Genomic DNA, 16,405 nt, shown 5'->3' on the forward strand with positions numbered 1-16,405 from the left:
ATATTGATGGATGAAATCATAAAACATGTAAAAAAAAAAAGAGCATCAGTAGTGATGAAGTGAATGCTTTGGTATTTGCAGATGATGTGGTGATTTGGGGAAAGAGAGAAAAGGATGTACAAAGGAGACTGGAAATTTGGAATGAAAATCTGAAGGAGTTTGGAATGGTAATTAGTAAAAAACATATCTGGATAGCATTATTAATGGAAGTAATGAAATCAACCCTGAAATTAATAACAGACTAAGTAAGGAACAACATTTTATCATCAAGTTAGAGAGCTTTTATGGGATGACAAAGTACCAAGAGAACGAAACTAACATTATATAAACAGTATTTCATACCAATTGTAACATACGGACTAGAAACGCTGGTAACTAATAAGAGACAAGATAGTAAGATCCAAGCAGTAGAAATGAAATTTTTAAGAACATCGGTTAAAAAGACAAGAAGATAATAATAATAATAATAATAATAATAATGTTATTTTGCTTTACGTCCCACTAACTACTTTTTAAGGTCTTCGGAGACGCCAAGGTGCCAGAATTTAGTCCCGCAGGAGTTCTTTTACGTGCCAGTAAAATCTACCGATACGGGGCTGTCGTATTTGAGCACCTTCAAATACCACCGGACTGAGCCAGGATCGAACGTGCCAAGTTGGGGTTAGAAGGCCAGCGCCTTAACCGTCTGAGCCACTCAGCCCGGCAAGACAAGAAGTGATAGAATTCAAAATATTAAAATCAGAGAAGAGCTAAATATAGAACCGTTAGTACAGAACATACAGAAAGCAAGACTGAGATGGTTCGGACATATAAAAAGAATGGGAAAGGAACGGGTAGCAAGAAGGGAATTGGAAAGAGAAGTTAAGGGAAAGAGACCAGTTGGAAGACCGAGAAGAAGGTGGATGGATCAGATTTGGAAGGACATTAGATAAGCTGGATTGGATGTGGCGGAAGTAATGGAGCAGGAAAAGTGGAAGGACAAAAAGGAGTGGAAGAGGCTTGTTAACTACACCTGGGTGACTGGAGTGGGACATTGATATTGATGATGATGATGATGATCAGTATAGTATAGTAAAAGTGGCAAGAACGATTGCTGGTACAAGCAGGTTGGAACAAGAGCAGGAGGGTACTTTGAGGAGTTAAAGGCTAAGTTAGGAATGAACAAAGGATGAAGCAGTAGGCATACACTGGCTACCATGGTGGGGTCATGTGAGGTGAATGGAGGACATGTTACCTAGAAGAATGATGGACTCTGTCATGGAGAGTAAGAGAAGTACAAGCAGATCAAGGGAGTGATGGTTAGACCTAGTTACAAATAGAAGATTATGGAGGCCTTTAGTAAATTCATAGAGGCTTGCAGAATGAACGCCTAAAGGCATGACAGTCTATAATGAAGATGTATGTACGTATATTAAATCACAGTCAAGAATGATATATCAATCTCCTATTTAGAAAATAAATAAAATATGTACTATGACTCTAGAAGTACCTGGAGAGAAGATTGACAGAATAACTTGGTCGGACATCTGCAGAATTGATGCTCACTTTAGTGTGTCTCAACTTTGGCACAGTTTCTTTAAAACAGTGTGGGGCAGTAAAATAACCACCCTGCATGTGCAACACAATGGTGTTCAGACACAGGGAAGAAGGGTCAGGGCACAACTTAGGTCCTATGTAGATAAGTCCACTGAAGTAAACTCCCCATACAGTCACCATCTGGTCCTGCTCAGTACTGCGATGAACCCAGAGACGGATAACTATTCCTGAAACAGCATACACCAACTACACTTCAAATATCAAATGTATATTTTTGAGAAAGAAACACACAACTTGTAGAATTATTTGGGAACTGCCAATTTTCAAGCTTACCAGCTGTCAGCCCATGAGATCACTGACATTGCTTTGGATTGAATTAACCTCTTGATAAAAATGAGGATGCTCATTTCCTTGAAAGCCTTTATACATATCAGAAATAGGGAAACTGAATTTCAATTGTTCTACATAATATTCCTAGTGGAAATATTGATATCTATGCAATCATAAACCATGGAACCTACTGAGTGTGTAGACTTTGGGCAGATACTTGGCAGAAATCCACAAAAAGATAAAATAATATATTCTACATAATCCTGAAACATTACCATTCTGAACTGATATATAAAAGAGAGAAAAGATAATTACCTTGTCCAAATTTACTCTTTATACAAGTTCTGAAATTCATTACTGCAACACATTAACTGATCCAAATAAAATATTTTATTGATCTTTTATTTAAAACAACTAGCTGCTGAACCAATCTGACAGGTAAATTTTAATACAATTATAGCAGTAATGACATCTAGCAGAGGTGATTGGTAGTAGAAGAGGAAAAGCACACCTTAGTTATCAATGGTCAGTGTAATGTTATATTGATCAGTTTTATAGGTTTACAACATTGTAGGTTATCACATTTAGTTCCCTTCTACCTTAGCAATATTAGGACGTCTGAGATCAAGGAAGTCTCAATTTTCCCTCCCTATTCTTATTATTCTTCAAGCTATCCTCATTTGAATGTCATCTTTATCATAATCCAGAACATTATGAGTTGATGTGATTTTGCATAATATGGACACATTCACAACAACAATAACCACCATCACAAGTAAACTCATTACCATGACATCATCATCAGTCGTATTACTCATTACTGAGTGTGGTGACTCCATATTTTTGTCTCTAGAGAGTTACATGTTTCACAAATTGTCGCCATCCAACCCGATCTTCAGCTTTACTTAGGATGTTCTGAAGAGGAACGCCAGTTATCTTCCTAGCCTGATCTAGCCACCTGCTTGCTGTCCTTCCACATGGTCTTCTGCCTTCTATGATAAGACTTTTCCAGGTTGTCTCCATCCCTCCTTAAGATATGTCCAAGGAACTGAAGAATTCTTTCACTGACACGTGTAGAGAGATGTTTCACTATCTTCAGCTCTTTAATGATGGACTCATTTGTTCTCCTTTCAGTCCGAGCTACAAGTAGCATTCTACGCTAACACCCCATCTCAAAGCCATCGATGTGGTCTTTGTCCTTAGCCTTGATGGTCCATATCTCACAACCGTAAAAGAACACGGGAAATACTAGTGCTTCAACCAATCGAATCTTCATGATTTTGGATATTGCCCTGGTCTGACAGATCTTAGTTTACTCATGACTGCACACCCAGGACAATACGCCTCTTTTTTTCTCTTTCTCGCAATCTGTGTGTCACTTATACATGACCCAAGGTTTACAAGGTCATTAACCAACTCCAGTCCCTTTAATCCACCTGTGAGGTGCGCTTGATTTCCACGATCAATGATCATGAGTTTGGTCTTCTTCAAATTGATTTCTAATCCGTAAATGAGACTTGCATCCTTTACTGTTGCAAGTAAATCAGCAAGCTCACCTTCACTACTAGCAATGAGTGTGGTGTCTTCAGCAAAACATAAGTTGCTGATTTTTCGTCCAGCAATTGAGATACCACCAGCGCTCTCCTCATGATGTGCTCGGCATAGATACTGTATACCTGAGGAGACAATACACAGCCTTTTCTTACGCCTTTGGATACATTGAAAAAGTCTGAGGTATCACCATCCACCCTTACAGTTGCCAAGTTACTGTCATAAAGGCCTTTCAGCAGTGATATGAGATGTGATGGAACACCAAATTCATCTAATACCTTCTATAGTTTGTCCCACTCAACACAGTCAAAAGCCTTTTTATAATCTTGATGCAAATGCAATAGACTGAAATAACTTGAAAGAAATATTCTTTAACCTATAGGTAAATAATGCAAGTATAGAGCTCAAATTATTATTATTATTATTATTATTATTATTATTATTATTATTATTATTATTATTATTATTATGACTTGTGAGGTATGGCTATGAAGTATTTACATCTACTTAGTATGATTATTTACGTAGTCAGATGATAGTATTATTTGTGAGGTTACGTCATGAAACATGTGCTGTATATATATATATAGATTTATATGAGTTTAGTTAATGTAAGAACCTGTAATTAATAGTATATAATTTATTATAACCTGTATATATAATGTATAATCCACATTAACATTGTGTAACACAATGTAACATCCAGAATAACATATCTTTGACACTAAATGGTTGTAGAATGTTCTTTAACTATACTATTAGGCACTCTAGAATTTACGAATAAGATATGCTGTGTAACATCCTTCTAGAAGCCTGGCCATGCAACATATATATGAGGCAGTCTTGATGGTAGAGTTGAGTTATTGTTTAACAGGAGTTGTTTGATGGTGGAGAATAGTGAAGAATGAGGCCCTTCCTATACATCAAGATATAAAGCAGCACACTACAACTAGGCTGAAATCAAGAAAACCAGTGTGGAAGACAGCTTTGGACCTGTCATGTCCTCAGTTCAATCCCAGGAACGCCTGGAGAGAAGAGTAGAGGATGTTTTCTCCTAGTGGCTTATGTGATATCTCCAATCCCAGCTTGAAACTGGTTGGCTTCAGTTTGCCCCATGCTGTTTGGTCAACCCTGAACAGGATCCGATGTTGTGTTGGGAGGACTGGCGCAGCCATACATGTATGGGGATGGGTAGATTCTCCCTGCTGTGACTGTGGTGCTCAAGTTATCAAGCACATAGTTCAAGAGTGCCCCCTACATGCATTTTCTGGTTCTGTGGAGGAATTTTTTGAAGTAACACCAGAAGTGATTACATGGATTAAAAATTTGGATATTAAAATATAAAAGTGAAGTCCTGATGCTGCCACTAACCTGTATATTTGTATATTTTGTATTATGTTTATATATTTTGATTGTCATGTACATATCATACGATAATAATAATAATAATAATAATAATAATAATAATAATAATAATAATAATAATAATAATAATAATAATAATAATAATAATAATATGAGTTGTTTTGATGAATTGTGTGTAGACACCGTGTCTGAAGTATGTGAATTGGTTTTGTAAAGTTGGTAGTTGACATGCAGTGGTTGCAGTATCCTTGTGCTTTGTGATAAGCAGTTAAAAAATGGTGGTTTGTTGATGTGTGTGTTTAATGTGAAGTTAAGTTGTAAATAAATTAATGTGTGCATTTTTGTGAATACATCAATCTACAAAGCAGATAAAAACAGGAACATAAAACTCACAACATTTTTCAATTATTTGCCTCATGTTCAGAATTTGCTCTCGTATACGTTTACTTTCCACAAAACCTGCTTGTTCCAGGGATATCTGAGGTTGTAAGAAGGACTTCAAGCATTGATTGATTCAACAGAACAATATTTGCATGTCTGTGATGCTTACCACAGATGGACTTGCCAATAAAAATCTATAATCATTAATAACTCTGTTTTAGGTCATACAATAACCATGTACAAGACAAAAAAGGATTGAAAATTGTTTCCACCAGTTTTGTTAAAGAGTTTTCAAATCTGCACGTTATTTTGAAGTCTGTGAAAAACATAATAATCATGAATATGAGAAGGAGTGGAAATTTTATTTTTTACAATTTTTTTAAAATGTAAAGCTCTTCACTAATGCTAATATTAATGGAGAAATTAGGTATTTCCAGTTTAGCCCCTTCATATTGCTGTGCCACTGTATACTAATCAAATATATATAGCCTAGTACACAACCTGGCTATGCACAAACTTAAATACCGTATTTCAAGAAATTCCTTATAGCAGTTTTTCTACTCATGTATACACAAACATACACAAAAACTGAAATGAACCTACTTGCAAATTCTGTATACGTTTCCCCTCTCTCTTCATCCAGACCTACTGTAGGAGGTGTGGTGGTCACAGTGATTTTATTTTTCCTTCCATCATGATTCCCTGTCATGACTTGCTTAATTAGATCATTATAGCGGCAAAGAAGTCACAACATACAACACAGAAATTATGTGTTGTGAGAAAAATCATACAAATCATATAGATGAGTATCAAAGTTCAACATTTTGAAGAATGTCCAGCTCCATGGCTAAATAGTTAGCATGCTGGCCTTTGGTCATAAGGGTCCTGGGTTGGATTCCCGGCAGGGTCGGGAACTTTAACCATCATTGGTTAATTCCGCTGGCATGGGGATCGGGTGTGTGTGTCATCTTCAGCATCATTTCATCCTCCTCATGACACACAGGTCTCGCCTATGGATGTCAAATAAAAATACCTGCACCTGATGAGCCGAACCTGTCCTTGGGCACTCCCAGCATTAAAAGCCATATAACATTTCATTTTTCCATTTTGAAGAATAAAACTGTCAGTAAAAGAATGGGAAGGACCATCAATGTCTTGAGAAAGATAAGCTCTACGTCTGTCAGTGTCAGAAGAGAACAAGAGCTGGCTAAAGGGCAATCAGACATAAAAGATAAATGTTTCAAGCCTGGCACAAGTAGGTGGAAGCAACACCAGACCCATACCTGCAACTGATGTTTGAGAATTCATAACATATGCCTTTTGCGTCATCATATTAGGCAGCTCAATCTCAATCACTAAGGATCTGCATTTAGGGCAGTCGCCCAGGTGGCAGATTACGTATCTGGTGTTTTCGTAGCCTTTTCTTGAATGATTTCACAAAAATTGGAAATTTATTGAACATCTCCCTTGGTAAGTTATTCCAATCCCTAACTCCCCTTCTTATAAACGAATATTTGCCCCAATTTGTCGTCTTGAATTCCAACTTTATCTTCATATTGTGATCTTTCCTACTTTTATAAACGCCATTCAAACCTATTCGTCTACTAATGTCATTCCACGCCATCTCTCCGCTGACAGCTCGGAACATACCACTTAGTCGAGCAGCTCTTCTTCTTTCTCTCAATTCTTCCCAACCCAAACATTGCAACATTTTTGTAACGCTACTCTTTTGTCGGAAATCACCCAGAACAAATCGAGCTGCTTTTCATTGGATTTTTTCCAGTTCCTGAAACAAGTAATCCTGGTGAGGGTCCCATGCACTGGAACCACTCTATTTGGGGTCTTGTCATTGTGACAAGAATTACAGCTACCCTCATTTATTGGATATATGTATTTGTGTATGGAGAATTTATCTCCATCGTCATCCATCATTGAATTGCTGTTAATTTGTGTGACTGAACTATGCCTATTTAAATGTGTAATCTGCAATTATTATTATGTCAATAGCTTTGATCTTTCTTATTTGCTCAATAAGCGAGTTTATTGTGCGCACGTGCGCAGATCTCTCTTCAACTGTGCAGTGTGCTGCTCTTTGCTCGCAGCGAGAGAGTCGTGAAGAAGCTGAGCTCCACGATGGACGCAACTACTCGCGTTTGTTGGAAGACTTTGTGGAATAGCCATGTAAATGAAGGCTTTTGCCTGAATTCCAGTGTGATTTGTATTTTAATATTTTACTATTTACCATTCATTTGTGTAAGTTAGACCTCTGAATTCATGAGAGCATGTGCTTCATTTCAAAAATGACCTAAGAACGTAAGCTATGGAATTATATTAAATTGGACACTGAATGATGTAAGTACAAATATCCTTTTGTTTCAAAACTGTTCTACTGCCGGATTATATGGAGAAGAAGAATCTGAGTAACACGCTATCATTGACAATAATATTGTAGGAAATTTCGGCAACGCTGTCAGAATTGTATCAAGCCAACCTCGCAAGTGTAATTTGAAATTACGCTTACATTTTCATGGACCTGTTGACGACAGTTTATTCATTAATTTGAACTGGGATTTCTTCTGCATCCGACATTTTAACAATATAATTTGAATCCTAAAGATTTTTAAGATGTAATAAGATTTTTGTAAGATTCAACATTCCAATTGTAACTGATAATGGGGTAATTCTGGAACTCTGTATATGCGCCTATGAGAAGTAAATTATTCCATTTGTTTTATTTAATTGAGATTATCGTTGTGTTAACTTTTCCGTTTCTTAATGTTGTTAGGATTATTATTATTATTATTATTATTAATTTTGGTTGGTGCATTTCTTTCTAGTTTTCCTGGTTCATTTTCTGTCTCATTTGCACATTACCATACTTCCAGACCCTCCTAAAATTTAAATTCTATAACCGGCATTTTGGTCCCCTATTAATATTTTGTTAGATTTGCCAAATTCAAAATTTGTATTATTATTGTAACATTGTGGTTGTAGGGAACTGAAATTCGTTTCTCCCATTCCTTAAAGATACTTCCGTTTACCAGGAAAGAGGTGAAGAGTCATAGATAATGATCGGTGTGGAGCAATACAGGGCGATAATAGGAAGATGTCAGGGAAGAAAAAAGAAGTGAAACCAGGAGGGTGTAGAATGGAAATGGGAATGAAAGGTTGATGATGATGCTTGTTGTTTAAAGGGGCCTAACATCGAGATCATCGGCCCCTAATGGTACGAAATGAAATGACAAAGTAAAAGTTCAAAAACATCCACTGACCAAAATAAAAAAGGTCATGAAGAATGAATGGATGTACATGAATTTAAAACAATCAGTGGATCCGACTTAAAAAAAACTCGTAACAACCGTTATGATTGTTTTTACTTTTCAGATTATTAATATTTATTGTATTTTATGAAAAATCTTTGATGCTAATCTGTATAATATGTTACAGTTTAATTTTAATACTATACAACCACTTTTATTACAACTTTACCATTCTTTTAATATAACGACATTTTTAATCATTTTAATAAACTCAGGGCCCTGACCTTAAGCTTTGTGTATTTATAGCTGATGATGTTCGCAAAGACGAATGAAACATGTCCTATTAACCAATGTACCTCATGAATATTTTATAAATAATTGAGTGCATTATTTTTGTATTGAATAGGTGGTAATAAAAAGTTTTTAACTTTAATAACTTTAATTTAAAAAAACTCTCATAAATAATAGTATTACTGACCAAGGGACCACTTCTAAACCACAATCCTGAATCGAGGATGCTTGATGTCTAAAGGGGTACAAAATCCATGTCAAAGGCCCCTCAAAATGGTACGTAACGCTAGTAAAGTAGAACCATGGTATGTGTCATGTTGGGGTACTAATCAAAAGGAGCGAAGACTCACGTGTTCCACACATAATGGTACTACTCACAAGTATTGGACGTCGTACAGGTAACGCAGACCTATGGTGTTCCTCACATAATGGCGCCACACGTAGGCAACGCAAACTGGTGTTCCTCACCTAGGTGTACTAATCACGGGCGAGGGTAATCCCGTGGTGTTCCTCACATAGTGGATACTAAGCGCAGGCAACGCTGACCCACGGTGCCGCTCATATAATGGTACTAATCACAGGCAACACCCAGACCCGTGGTGTTGCTCACAAGGGTACGACTCATGGGTACTGGAAACCCACAGGGACACACTCTCTGCTGCTAATATCACAAACCTATTTTGTACCTAATATAGTGGTACTACTCGCAACTACAGGCAAACCATGGTGTTCCCCGTGTGATGGTACTAATCAAAATAGTTTCATGGTTCTAATTCAATCATCCCTTGGTTGCCCCTTTTAGTCGCCTCTTACGACAGGCAGCAGATACTGTGGGTGTATTCTTCGTCTGAGTCCCCTACCCACAGGGGGTGGGAATGAAAGGAGAGATTATGCTGACAGCGGCGGTAATTATAGTAATGCTATGGATTTGGGGAGTTGAACTGAACCCCGGTCCGACTTCCAGTGGAAACGTGAGTTGGGAAGACGTGGAAATAATCAGAAGGGTAGTAAAAGAGGTGGTTGAAGAAGTCTGCCCTTTTGAGCAACTCAAAAAAATATGATTCAAGAACAAATGTGGATGTTTGACAAAATGAAGAAATGGTTCCAAGAAAGGGCAGACGTCACAACATCCCAAGTGAGGAACAATGCTGAAGAAGTTGCAGCATTGAAGGAGAAAACAGGACGATTAGAAGAGGAGACACGGAAGCTCAAAGCAGAAGTGGAAGCCAGTACTCAAAATCGCAGGAAGAAATGCCTATTTATATATGGTGTGCCTGAGGAGAAGAGGGAGGACACAGTGCTCACAATTTGTAAAGTGGTGGACTTAATCCAGGGGAAAATGAAATCAATTTTAGCGAAGTTGACATAGGCAATGTGCAGAGAATAGGGAAAAGTTAGAGGTAACATGCCTATTAAAGTTCAACTGATTTCCAAGTTGATGGCCGATATTGTGACTGGAAATGCGGGCAACATACAGAGGGAAAAAAATATGGATTAAGAGGGACATGGGAAGTGAAGGGATCAGGAATTCTAAATTCTCAAGAAACATATGATACGAGCTAGACACCAAGGATTGAGAGCAGTTATCGGGGACAGGAACTAGTAGTGACAAATGCCAGCTGGAGCAAAAATTGGCTTGTGACTAAATTGATGGACAAAGAAGAAAAGATGAAACAAGAGGAGGTAACGGAGAGAAGTATAGTGATTAGTGGGGAAGATGGGCAAGTTATAGACAGTAATATTGGAGAAGTCGGGGAAGGCGGTAAGGAAAGCTCCATGGGGAAAAAGAGTGGAAGAAGGGCAAGCTATAAAAGGTAATGAAGGGGAAGACGGGCAAGGTGACAAGAAAAATACCAAGGGAAAGAGGAAGCTGAAAGAAGAAAGCCAGGGAGAGGAGCATAGTGAAAGTGTGAACATTAAAAAAAAGTGCTGTAGACAATGGAGTGAGAACAGGAAGATCTAGGGATCTAGCTAGCGGCACAGCCAGAGAAGAGGAAAGGCAGAGAAGTGAATGCAGTGAAGTAATGGAAGCGCGGGGTAAAAAGGCAAGGTCTGAGGCAACCTGGCAGAGACTCGAAATGGGTGTGAGCAGAGGGAGGAGTAGGAGCTTAAGGGACCTGTGGGGAGTTTAAAAAAAATGATGAGAGTATTGTAACAAGAAGCAAAAACTCTAATAAAGTAAGTAAGTAAGTAAGTAAGTAAGTAAGTAAGTAAGTAAGTAAGTAAGGGTATGGTTGTCGAGGACAAGGTGATTAAATAAGGAAAAGAGTGGTGTCTTTATGTTATTCATATTGGTGAAGTGTGTGTTGGAGGTGTGTTTATGAGGTGGAGTTGGAGGTAGGTGTCTATAGTAAATTTGAAGTGTAAGTGAATGATGTGGAGTGGGATGGAGTTTCTGGTAGGTAATGAAGTATGTGTTTGTATAGTGAAGTTAATGGTAAAATGTGTTTGGAGGTGTATGGTATACATAATGGCAGAATTTATTGTTTGAGTGTTAACACATTGGAGACAGTGTCTTAAGGTGGCATATGGGCAGGCAGACCACCATATTTTGAACGTTTTTAAAAAATTGTAGAAAATAGTGGGTAGGTTGCAATATAATAATAGTTTTATTACAGCCATGGGGCCATGTAAGTACATTAATTTTAACATTTCCAAGCCACATAGGTCTCATTCTTCTGAACAGAACTTCATCAACGATTTCCCTCTGTTAGGACATGTTAAGACGTGGTATCTATCACATTCACGATCGCACAATTTACGCATGCATCCGAATTCAGGTTCATGAAATGTTTGGTTTTGCAAAGCTTAAAGTGAAAACCATGAACAGCCAATCTCATTACAATAGTTCTTAATTTGTAGTTCGCTTCCATCCATCCCCGCGTTGTCATAGCATCCGTTGCATAGAAATCTAACCAAATGCCTTCTCTTTTCTGCTTCAGTTCCGTAAGTAGTCGATCGTAATTTGTCGTGGATGGTAGTGACATCTTGAAGCGTAGCTCTTCGATCAGAAAAGATTCCCTCGTCAGAACATACACAAGTCGAGATAGTGTATACTTCGAAAGCCTCAGAGCTCTCTTTAAGTATGCGGCTTTGACTTTCTCTATTCGTCGTAGACAATGTTTAGGTATTCCCAGACGAGTTGTAGACCATAGGTGATTATAGGCACAACTTTAATATCGAAGAGCTGTATCGCTGCTTTAACTGACATCTTACGTAAATCTTTGATTTCGTTCACTGCTTAAAGTGCCAAGATTGTCCTATTCTCTATGTGTTTTGTGAAAACATCACCTCTGGTTTGAATATGACTCCCAGATAGTTGAAGTGACTAACCCTTGTTAGTTCTTTACCATTGTAATGGACTCTGTCAGTCATTGCTGGTCTTCCCCCTTTTCTGAAAATCATGTAGACAGTCTTTTGGTCATTTATGCTGAGATCAATTTCATGTGCCCATGCTGCCAGAAGATCAAAAGACTCTTTCAGGTCCACTAGCCGTTCTGCAGCGAGAACCATATCATCTGCATATACATACAACTTTACACCATCTTTGATGCATCGTGTCACATCCGAAGTGATTATTGAGAACAGAAGAGGACTTAGAGGATCTCCTTGTAGTACATCATTGGTCTGTGCTATTGCATCTGATATTGATATGTTATCCTGTATAAATACTGTATTGTTGGAGAGAATGTCTTTGATTTTGACCGTCAAGTAGTGACTCTTACCAATTAATTGTTCAAACTTTGACAGGAGTATGTTTCTATTGAGCATATCGAAAGCTTTAGAGAAGTCAACAAAGATTGCGTGGAGCTTCCCACCTGGAACTCTTAGTGCTTCATCGATATCTTGTTTTAAACACTCCACTGCTTGCAGGGTAGATCTACCTCTTCTGAAACCAAACTGCTGCTCTGGTATATATTGATCCACAAGTATTGTTAGCCTATCAGTGAGAATTTTGGTCATTACCTTTAAAAGAGTGCATTCGAGTGCAATACCTCTGTACGAGTTTGGATCTCCCATGTCCCCTTTGCCTTTGTATACCATTTTGATGTAGGATCTTCTCCAACTATCTGGTATTCTACCTCGCCTAAAACATTCGTTCATCAAATAAGACCACGTTTCCTTCAAAATTGGAGTCACCATTTTTGAATGTTTGTAGTAAATCTGATCAGGTCCACAAGCCTTTCCATTTCCCATGCTGTGTATAGCGTCCTTGATATTCATTAATGTTATAGGCAAAAACTCAGTTACATCTTCTGATTGTGTCTGTAGTGGTCGAGTATCTTTAACCTGAAGCACATATGCTTTTCCCAGGTTTCTATTGGTATGTCCCTAGGGAATTTTGGTTTTCTTGGGTTCAGTATTTTATAAGGATGTCGTTCAGCAACTTCTATCTTCTTTATATCTAGCATTTCTTGGTACTCTTTCTTCTTATGTTTTATTAGCTGCTTATAGAGCCTACGAGAAAGTGTGTATATTTCAAGGTTTTCTGGAGACAGAGAATTCAAGGTAATGTGTAATTTATTCAGCATTTCTTTCCTAGCAACATAGCAGCCTGAGTCGAACCAGGGCTTTTATTTCCATTTGTATGGATCTGTATACTGTATAGCCTCCTGCATCTGGCGGTCTAATTCTAGAACAGCTTTGTCCAACATACTGTCCCTGATCAGTTCCTGTACTATTTCAAAATTTGCTTCTCGTATTTTGGCAAAGTCAAGTGTCCTTGTGGGGTAGAGTGCTGGCATATTTTTTTTTGCCATCTTGCCATAAAAGATTGAAGTTAGTTACTACTGGCAAATGTTTTCTAATAGCAATAGGGATGACCTATTGGTGCGTTGGATGGATGTTTTGCATGTTCGTAAATACAAGATCTATTGTACTCCTCCCGTTATATGTTATGTATGTAAATTGATTTCGCTGGTTGATTAATTTTAAGCCTTCTTCTTCCAAATATTCCATCACACACGTAGTTTTAAAATCTGGCTTGTCAATTCTACAATTCATCTCACCAGCAAGTAACAATGGTTCGTCTGGGCCCAACTTGTTTAAGATAGTACCTAATCCTTCTATTATGTCATTCACTGGTGAGTGTGGTTGGTAGTATAGGCATGCTATAGAACATCTTTTAGTTCTTATAAACAAGATGTGCTCTGAAGAGTGTATTACTTGAAAAGGTGAGAAATCGCATTTTAATAGGCATATGATTCCACCTTTTGGTCTGCCTACATGCTCCTGGGAGGCGAAATTATGGATTGTATACATGCCTTTGGTGGACCATTCATAAGTTAGCATTGTCTCAGTTAAAATAACAATATCGTAAGTCATGAAGAAGTTATCAGGGAGCATATTGGTTGCATTTGTCAGGCCTTCTATATTCCAAAGTAACGTCCTAACTTGTATCTGTGTGGTGCATCCTGTGCATTGGCTTCCAATATTTGCAACATAATTACTGCTAGTCAAGTTTGATTCCCTCAGTTCTCCTACTCCGAAACCGATACTGTCTTACGAGCACACCTTTAGGCCAGAATGCGGGTGAGCTTGTTCGTTTTAGTTCATCGAACTGTATTCCAATTTTAAAAGCTTTAAAGTAGCCTTTACTTTGCAGCTCATCACACTGTACTTCACCTGTTATACCCTGTTTCTGCATATGTCTTAAGTTTATCAGTTGTGGTATCCCGATGTAACTTTCCCACGTAAATCCAGGTACGTCTTTCTCCTGCTTGTAATTCTGTACTTGAAGGGTAGGTTGCAATAGTAACACATATATATCATAAAAAAATTAAAAGGGTCTATTCTACAGATTAAAAAGTTGCATTAAAGTATACTGAATACTTTTCACATTACACATTTTCCAATGGTATGCCTTTTGTAACAACAAAAAAAGTCTGACAACAAAGTCTTACACATAATAAGCTTTAGTGTGGAATGGTTTGAAGCATCCAGGGACACAAAGTGGTACAGAACACATTGGAGACCACCAGCATGTCTCTTTTCTCATTACTTTCCCATTTTACGCTTTTCCTTTATCTGCACAGACTTTGCAAGTGCATCCAAATCACCAAAAGTACCCGGCGAATGTGAATCAGTCCCTGCCTTTGAATTATCACTGCTTGGGTCACTTTGTTCTAAATGAATCTCCAGTCATACGAAAATCATGAAACTTTAGCTAAATAAACTACAAAGTGCAAAATCACACTTGGGTGGAATATGATAGAATAGGTTATAAATACCTTCATCACTAACATGAAGTTCGAAATCATGGTCTAGAACTGAATCATCTACCTCTTCTTCTGAATCACTGTCATCAAAAATCTCTTCTAAAATCTCAATGATACAATCAAGATAGCAGAAACAAAACACAGTCTAAACACTTTGCACGATGTAAACAAAACTCTGAAAGCACGCGCCTTGATCAGCTGGAAGCAAGGCTGGAAGCATGGAGTGTAGAAGGCAAATTAAATAATTGAAAAGGAGGTTCAACCTATTCAATACTTAAAAGAAAGAAATGCAGTAATCACATTCCTATTTAAATGGGACCGGTTTCGACCTTAGTCCAGGTCATCATCAGCCGTAAAAACATGTACAATGTTTATGAATATTGGAGGTCAGTTTCACACTTTGATAGGCATAAAGACACGACACCACATTCTGTCATGCACAAAGTCACAACACTATCAACTAATATATGAAGATCAAAAATAACTTGAAGTCGCAGACGAATAGATTTGTAGTAGAAAGCCGCCAGCTCCTGGTGATCAGCGCGGCACATTCAAGGTCATGCGCTGCGGTCGAACGCCAAAGTAGAGTGGAGAATGTTTTGAAGGTCTAGAATTTGTCACGGTTGCGGGAAGTTAAGTACGTATATAAAAATATACGACGCAAATCAGTATAATTGAATGAGTACTTGTACTCCTGCTAAGTTCTTGGAAAACAGTTGATTTGAAAAAACAATTGTACTCATCCAATTATACTGATTTGCGTCATATATTTTTATATACGTACTTAACTTCCCGCAACCGTGACAAATTCTAGACCTTCAAAACATTCTCCACTCTACTTTAGCGTTCGACCGCAGCGCATGACCTTGAATGTGCCGCGCTGATCACCAGGAGCTGGCGGCTTTCTACTACAAATCTATTCGTCTGCGACTTCAAGTTATTTTTGATCTTCATATATTAGTTGATAGTGTCGTGACTTTGTGCATGACAGAATGTGGTGTCGTGTCTTTATGCCTATCAAAGTGTGAAACTGACCTCCAATATTCATAAACATTGTACATGTTTTTACAGCTGATGATGACCTGGACTAAGGTCGAAACCGGTCCCATTTAAATAGGAATGTGATTACTGCATTTCTTTCTTTTAAGTATTGAATAGGTTGAACCTCCTTTTCAATTATTTAATTTTTAACATCAATAATTTCAATACGGAACAATGAAGTTTTTATCTTTAAATGTAGAAGGCAACTCGTGCAAAAATAACCTTCCATAAGTTCGAGAAAACAACAGGACATAAACGCACGGTATAGCTCTTATAGAAGTTCTTTAATGTGGTATGTATAGTTTCCGCTCAATTCTCGTCCTGGCTGTGTTGACAATATAAGAAATACACGGGCCCGAGTTAGCCTCAGGCGCGGTCAGCCTGCGCTGTTACCCAACCCTGATAGACACTCGGGCTCGCTCTCCAATGTGT

The 16,405-nt window shown here is 37.9% G+C and overlaps 1 protein-coding gene across 2 annotated transcripts in view; it reads right to left on the reverse strand.

Moving 5' to 3' along the window:
- Uvrag (UV-resistance associated gene) overlaps nucleotides 1-16,405 on the reverse strand; it is a 270,030-nt gene that overhangs the window by 134,448 nt on the left and 119,177 nt on the right. Inside the window, exon 4 of one of the 2 annotated variants that reach the window (XM_067151386.2) lies at nucleotides 1,490-1,763. In XM_067151386.2, coding sequence (XP_067007487.2) covers nucleotides 1,490-1,763 — 274 coding nt within the window. Of the gene's footprint in view, nucleotides 1-1,489; nucleotides 1,783-16,405 lie in introns of both variants that reach the window. The other variant, XM_067151387.2, reaches the window with a different exon arrangement.

The sequence above is a fragment of the Anabrus simplex genome, chromosome 7 (genome assembly GCF_040414725.1).
Source record: "Anabrus simplex isolate iqAnaSimp1 chromosome 7, ASM4041472v1, whole genome shotgun sequence".
Taxonomy (NCBI): domain Eukaryota; kingdom Metazoa; phylum Arthropoda; class Insecta; order Orthoptera; family Tettigoniidae; genus Anabrus; species Anabrus simplex.